This window comes from Leuciscus leuciscus, assembly GCF_965113295.1.
Source record: "Leuciscus leuciscus genome assembly, contig: HAP1_SCAFFOLD_937, whole genome shotgun sequence".
NCBI classification, from domain to species: Eukaryota; Metazoa; Chordata; class Actinopteri; order Cypriniformes; family Leuciscidae; genus Leuciscus; species Leuciscus leuciscus.
This window is the reverse complement of record NW_028117803.1, coordinates 1-7,500: the sequence shown is the minus strand read 5'-3', so window position 1 is coordinate 7,500 and position 7,500 is coordinate 1. Positions and strand designations below refer to the sequence as shown.

Sequence of the window (7,500 nt, the reverse complement as noted above, 5' to 3'; positions counted from 1 at the left end):
GACGGAGCGAAGACGATCAAAACAAGGCCTCAATAAACCTTTGCTTTACATGCAGGGTTGAAGATCAAACTCAATTGAAGTCGATGGCAGTTTCAGGACAGGTGACTGTAGTTTTATGAGGGCAGAAAAGCCTCGACGGTGCGTGTGATTGAGTTTGGAGACACGATCTGATGCCCAAAGGAACGTTTGATTAGATCAGGTGACTGATAATACCGGACGTGAACAGAAACCAGTGGAAAACAACACAGTAACAGCAACACGAACACAGAAAACAAGCAGAGATACAACAGCATTAGTTCTAAATATAAACACTGGTTAAAATAGTCAATCTTTAATGTATTTATTCACTGAGCACAAAAACTATTTGCCGTAATCACAGATTATTAACGTCAGGAGCAAGCCGTCGCCTCGTGCATTAAAATACTTAAAATTATTCGATAAAAGCCGCTCCAATAAAATATTATGGTTACTTAGTCACTCACACTCACACACACACACACACACACACACACAGCCTTCGATGGTGTTGGTGAATAATTAACACTTAACAGTATTTGCTGAGTCTGAGGTAAATAAAGTGCTTCATATTTCTGAACCTCACAACATTATCAGTCCTCCAGACGGCAGTCTTCACGTTTGTTCAAAGATGATTTCTCTTAAAAAAGATATCAGCTTTCTTAATATATATATATATCAAACAATAGGCATTTACAGGGACGAAAACGAACTTTTTGCCACACCTGTCAATGGCCGGTGACTTAAGAAAATCTACAAATATTTTTTACCTGCCATGAAACTGTTTATGGAAAAATAGAAATAGGCAGTAATGACACCAACATTTGAGCTGTGAAAATTCACAATTCTCTATTCCAATTTCGATACCACAGCAAAAACTACTAGCCTAACTAATATTAATTAAAAACATTATTAAAGACAAGTAAACAGTCAGTAATAAAATAAAACTCCAATAAAAATCTAATTACAAGCAAAAGCACAATTAAATGAAATATAATAAAGACACAAATGAAATAAACAGTGCTTTTCAGGTTTTTCAGGAACAGAAATGTTATAAAGCAAGCAAATATAAAATAACACTGTACAGTCTTCACTGTATAAATTAAACATCCTTATTAATTAATCCTTATTAAAGTTGCAACAGTTATTCAGTCAAGAGCAGCGAGTGATATTTCTTTGTCCTTTTGTTGTTTGATTAACATTAGAAACACAGACAGCAGGAATATTAGCAGGAATATTGGCAGGAATATTAGCGGGAATATTAGCGGGGATATTAGCAGGGATATTAGGCTGCTGTCACTTTAAGAGCGAATGCACCGATCTAATATACTGATACTGTTACACATGCATTTACTTTCTCAACTGTTTATGTTCACTTAAGACATAACTGACTATGTTAACTAAGATATTCACTATTTTTTTTACATAATTTTGTGTGAATTTGTCCACTCAAGTGCAAGAAGACGTGAAAGAGAGTTCAGTTTAGTATTTGCGCGCTGTCTGAGACATGGCTTCGGATGTGTGCGCACATACAAACAGTAGTTGCACAACCATGGGCGGAAAAAAGACTTGTAGGTTCAGTAAGCTATTTTGATTTATTCATATTCATATATGTGAACGTAAGCCAGACGGGTCAGAGCCTTCATGCAACACAACATGCACTCGAACAAACTCACTGTGACATGAACGCTCTCTGTGATGGAGAAACTGTAAGACGTCTGCCTATTCAAATGATCACATCCATATGAAGCTCCATCTCTCAGAGTGAATAACTGTGACTGTCAGTAAATGTGTGACGTTTAGAGAAGTGAAACGGCAGGAAAAGCAGAAGTTCAGCAACATCATTTAAATATGATCAACAGTTTCATAAGACGGTGAACGCTGATCAGCCAAGTGTAAGCTAACCTCCACAGCGGACGGGTAAGAGGACTATCTGTCTGTCTGTCTGTCTATCTATCTATCTATCTATCTATCTATCTATCTATCTATCTATCTATCTGTCTGTCTATCATTCTATCTATCTATCTATCTATCTATCTATCTATCTATCTATCTATCTGTCTGTCTGTCTGTGTGTCTGTCTATCTATTTATCTGTCTATCTATCTATCTGTCTGTCTGTGTGTCTGTCTATCTATTTATCTGTCTATCTGTCTATCTATCTATCTATCTATCTATCTATCTATCTGTCTATCATTCTATCTATCTATCTGTCTGTCTGTCATCTGTCTGTCTATCATTCTATCTATCTATCTATCTGTCTGTCTGTCTGTCTGTCTGTCTGTCTGTCTGTCTATCTATCTATCTGTCTGTCTGTCTGTCTGTCTATCATTCTATCTATCTATCTATCTATCTATCTATCTATCTATCTATCTATCTATCTATCTATCCATCTGATGCCAATAGAAGCATTTGTTTAGTTCAGATTACATCTCATTTAATGAACAAAAATCAGCTTAATCTGTGAAAAACAATACAAGTATCAGCAAAACAATGACATGCTAACTGAACAGGAGCTTTAAACATACAACTGATATACAGTTAATAAAATGCAGAAAGTGCAGAAAAGCCTAAATTTACATTGAAAAACAATTTTTTTCCAGTAAATTATATGCAACCACAGTGCAAACTAATGCTAGGGACTTTAGTAAAAGTGAAAACTGTGGGAAGTCAAAAATGCGGTTGACTTAAAATAGGAAATGAAAGTTTAATCTTTTTCTCCCTCAGATTGACTCATGTCAGAAAGATGACGCCGTCGGACTGGTTGCTGGTGTCCGTTTATGTCACGTGTTTCCCTCTCAATCTGGCCATTAAGAGGATCACAGTGAATTACTCGTCTCAAAACCTGTCCTCGGTTCCTCCCGGCCTGAAACCGTCTACAGAAGACTTGGATCTGTCCCTGAACCACATCCAGACGCTGAGCGGCAAAGACTTCCACGCAACACCACGCCTCCATTTCCTCAATCTGTCCTGGAATATACTGGAAAACATAGACAAGGACACATTTACCTCAACACCGGCTTTGGAAATCTTGGATCTGTCGCACAACAAACTCCAGAATCTCTCCGATCAACCGTACCTGTTTAACACGGGAAATCTTCACTTCTTAGACTTGTCATCCAACATGTTTTCCGACATGGCACTAGGGAAGGAGTTTTCCACCTTGAAACGCCTGCAATGGCTCGGCCTGAGTGCAAAATCAATCAGCAACGACGACTTCACTCACATTTCCAATCTTACCTTGAAAACGCTCTTTATTAACACCGACAAACTCCAGATGTACGAAGAGAGGAGTTTAATGGATGTACGTGCGGAGAAAGCCATCATCGCCCTTTCCAACGGAAACCCTGATATCGCAATCGCTGGTGATGTTTTTGCATCGTTTAAAGAGGTCGAATTCACAAAGGTGGACCGTGAGATGAAGGTCCTCCAGGAGGTCCGCCGTCGAGGAACCGTCCGCACCGTTAGCCTGGAAATCTCCAAGGTTGAAACCACATGGGAAGTTCTGACAAGCTGTATAAACACTATATTTGCATCTGTCATTCGACGGCTTTCCTTTTCTGAGCTAACCATGACAAAAATGGAAAACGGCAGCAATGTGTCCTCAAGCCGAGTGTTGGACTCCTTCTCTACGAGACAAGCGTCTGTAACCCAGTTCCTCTTCGACCAAACAATGCTCTACGACTTCTTCATAAACATGCCAGCGAGAAACGTCAGTTTAACCCAAACGCCCATCATCTTTATGACCTGTCCTTTGACTGTTAGCAAGATCGAGGCATTGGACTTGTCCGATTGCGCTCTTACGGAAAAAATCTTCTCGATTAGTCCGGACAAGGAATGCGATACACTTACAAACCTGGAAACGCTGATTCTAAGAGGTAACAACCTGAAACATCTCGGACCGCTGACCTCGAGAATCAATCTCATGAACTCGCTGAACTACATCGATCTCAGCCAGAACACGCTTAGCTACTCCGAGGAGCAAGGCAAGTGCGTTTGGCCTCGCAAAGTCGTCCACGTTGACTTCTCTTCCAATGGGTTTGACCAGAGCATCTTCAAGTGTTTGCCCGATTCCATACAGATCTTAAACCTCCGGAATAACCGAGTGACCTTCGTCCCGGGAGACGTTCGGGTGTTAGAAAACTTGAGCGTTTTAGACCTCATGTATAACCGTTTGCTCGACCTCCCCACATGTCAAGCATTCCCAAACCTCCACAAGCTCCTGTTAAGATCAAACTCCCTTCATTCGCCTTTCCCGGGAGCCCTCGAGACCTGCCGACATCTTAAAGATCTCGACTTGAGCCGTAACCCCTTCATCTGCACATGTGCTTTGCGTGAATTTGCGGCTCTTATCAATGACAGAGCGACTCAAAATAACAACATGACTCTTGACCACTGGCCGGAAGGATATCGATGCAGTTACCCAGAATCCCGAAGCAACACCATGCTAAAAGACTTCTACCTTCCAGAGATAGCATGCGACGGCTTGATTCTTGCTATTACTATTCTAATCCCGACAATCACTTTGCTAGTTGCCGTAAGCCTTCTTTGCCACCGCCTGGACGTGCCCTGGTACCTCAAGATGATTTGGAAATGGACAAGCGCCAAGAAACACGCAATAACCTCCAAAAAGAAGGCGGAGGATATGAAGGCGTTGCACTTTCACGCATTCGTATCGTACAGCCAAAGGAACGCGGACTGGGTCAAAGCTCAATTTCTTCCCAAACTCGAAGATGATTGTGGGATGCGAGTGTGTCACCACGAGCGGGACTTCATCCCGGGGAAAACGATCGTTCAGAACATCCTCCGATGCATCGAGCTGAGCAGAAAGTGCGTGTTCGTTCTCTCGTCGCACTTCGTCCAGAGCGAATGGTGCCACTACGAGCTCTACTTCGCCAATCACCAACGGGTGATGCGAGGGATGGACAGCATCATCCTCATTCTGCTCGAACCTCTGCCGTCGTATCTCATTCCCTCAAAGTATTACCAGCTCAAGGCCATGATGTCCAGACGCACGTATCTCGAGTGGCCACAAGAGGGAGCCAAACAGAAGCTGTTCTGGGCAAATCTTAGAGCGTCTCTGCAGGCCAACCTTCCCGTTCAGTCAGAGAGAGGCGAAGAGTGATTTAACTAATGTGTTTCATAGAGATTGTCAAGCGGATATTCATTTAGAGCAGTGGTTCTCAACCAGGGGTCCGCTCAGCAAAACAAGTCTAAAATCAAGATACAGTCAAACCAACATTTATTCAGACACCTTCAACATTTCTCACGTTATCACAGTTTATTCACTATAGTTTTGAAAATGGTAATGAAATATGACAAGAACTCAGTTGATATTTCACTGGTTTTGTCCATCCTTCTGTCTCACACATGAATTATGTTGAATATCTGTCAGCTGTTAAATTTAACTACACAATTAGATAATACCAGTTTAGCTCAACCAATCACCAAGCAATGCTTCATTTTGTTCAGTCTGTGTGTAAAAAGAGCATTAGCAATTAAAGACAAAACACTTCAGCAAAACATGATCAGCTCAAAGTGTCTGAATAATATTTGCTCCCCAATTTGTATACATTTTACTGGTTGTCGCTGTTTGAAGAATTTTATTTTTGGGTATAATATGTCACAGTTTACTTTATTTTGCTCTCCTCGCTTACATTAATGGACTATAGTGTCCTGCACACACTAGTAAGAAAATATAAAAAATAATTTTTGGTTTGACTGTATTTCTGACTTTAATTCACCCATCAACCTGGACACAAGAGGTAACCTAATTTTAAAGCGTGACCTTGTATATGGAGGGGTTTAACAAACTAAATAAATATATAATGGAATTATTAAATAAGCCATGGAATGTTGCAATAAATATTTAACATTAATAAAGCTTGCAATACGTAATAATTCAGCTCAATTTCTATACTCAAAAAACAAAGCAATTATTTAGACCTCGTCCTCTAGACTTCGATATGTGAACGTAAAAATACTAATTTCAACGCAAATTTCATGTTGTTGTTTCTATTTTCATTTCAAGGTCATATATAATGTCATATCTCTGGTCACTTTTTGTTACATTTCATGCAAAAATGTATTTATTGCAACATTTCACTATGCATTTAATTAATTTGTGATATATTGATTAGTTTTATATCATCTGCATCAAGGTGTACTTCATATTTCATGATTTTAAGGCATATTTCATATCCTTTTTCATGTAATATGAAAAGCAAAATTTATTTATAAAGCATATGTATTTATGCAATTTATGATGCAACATGCCATTATGCATTTAATCATTTAATTTAGTCTGTAACTCTGTATAGTCATCACGTACTAGAAAAGTCATGTGCATTAATAAAATCTTTAAAAAAAAAGAATGGGCATTTTTTTATATGAATATACATTTTCCTGATCACGCCAAGCTCTAAAATATTTTATCAGGTGGAATTTGAGAGAACAAAATATTTTTTACAAATCCTTATCTTTAATCCTTTTGCATTGAATCACAAACAACTGGAGAAGACATTGGTTAAAGTCCCCCTGTGGTGAAATCCATCTTTTAATGTTGTTTATATGTCTATGTGGTGTTTTTAATACGCTTAAACCATGTGTAAGTTCATAAGTCGACAGCATTGCTGAGTATTTCCTCCTTAAAACTGCAGTGAACCAAAGACAGTCTCAAACACACGCTTTGAAATCGCTGGTGTTTCTGACGTCACAAACTACCTTGTAACCAATCAGATCAACGTGTGATCGTCAACCAGTGGATCTCTGAGCTGAGTGAGTGAGTGAGTGGAGGCGGGGCTCATTGGCATATTCATAGAGCCGCGCATACTAAATGAGGCAAGGGTGTCGAGTTACATTCAAGATATTTTAAGGCATGAAGACTTTTTTTCAAGGAAAAAACATTTAAATATGTAATTTTGGTGATTAAAGATGATTTTAAGGGATAAAATGATTGACTCGAGCAGAGCATTAATGAAAAATCTCAGTATACAACTAGAGAAACACTTATTTATTATGAGCTGCCAGCAAACATATCACACAAAACACAGTCGAGTTCATGAAGTATTGTACAACAACGCAATGTAAAAAAACATAAATTTAACAGTGCAATCTCCATTTACAGACAAAGAATATGGAAATGCTGAATCCTTTTTTTTTATCATTTGCTAATTAATACCTCAAATAAAACAATGAGTTCTGCTGGATGGTTCTGCTTTAAACATGTCTAGAGCTTGATGTTTAAAAAAAACATGTCCTTTATCATGTCCTCTTACATCATAAGAATGTAAAGCAGACCTGATAGATCCGACTGAAACACGAGTCGCTCAGGGTAATGACTGGATGAGGATGATCTTTTCATTAATGCAGAAACGATGAAGCACCGTGAACAGGTTCTCTCCACACCGCGACACCTGACGCTCCATCGCCAGCCGAAAATCCTCCTTCACGCCTTTGGTGATTCCTCGAGTTACGGTGTGATGTC

General features: G+C 39.2%; 1 protein-coding gene across 1 annotated transcript; it reads left to right on the top strand.

Annotated features, from left to right (window-relative positions):
• Window positions 1-1,593: 1,593 nt before the first annotated feature.
• LOC309492083 (toll-like receptor 6) lies at window positions 1,594-7,494 on the top strand. The gene is made up of 2 exons (XM_082191094.1): window positions 1,594-1,935; window positions 2,742-7,494. Exon 2 carries the CDS (start codon window positions 2,761-2,763, stop codon window positions 5,137-5,139), a length of 2,379 nt encoding a protein of 792 aa, XP_082047220.1. The 5' UTR covers window positions 1,594-1,935; window positions 2,742-2,760; the 3' UTR covers window positions 5,140-7,494.
• Window positions 7,495-7,500: the final 6 nt, after the last annotated feature.

Excerpts from the sequence above, each read along its gene's own strand:
- LOC309492083 (XM_082191094.1), top strand. The coding sequence starts at position 2,761 with ATGACGCCGTCGGACTGGTTGCTGGTGTCCGTTTATGTCACGTGTTTC.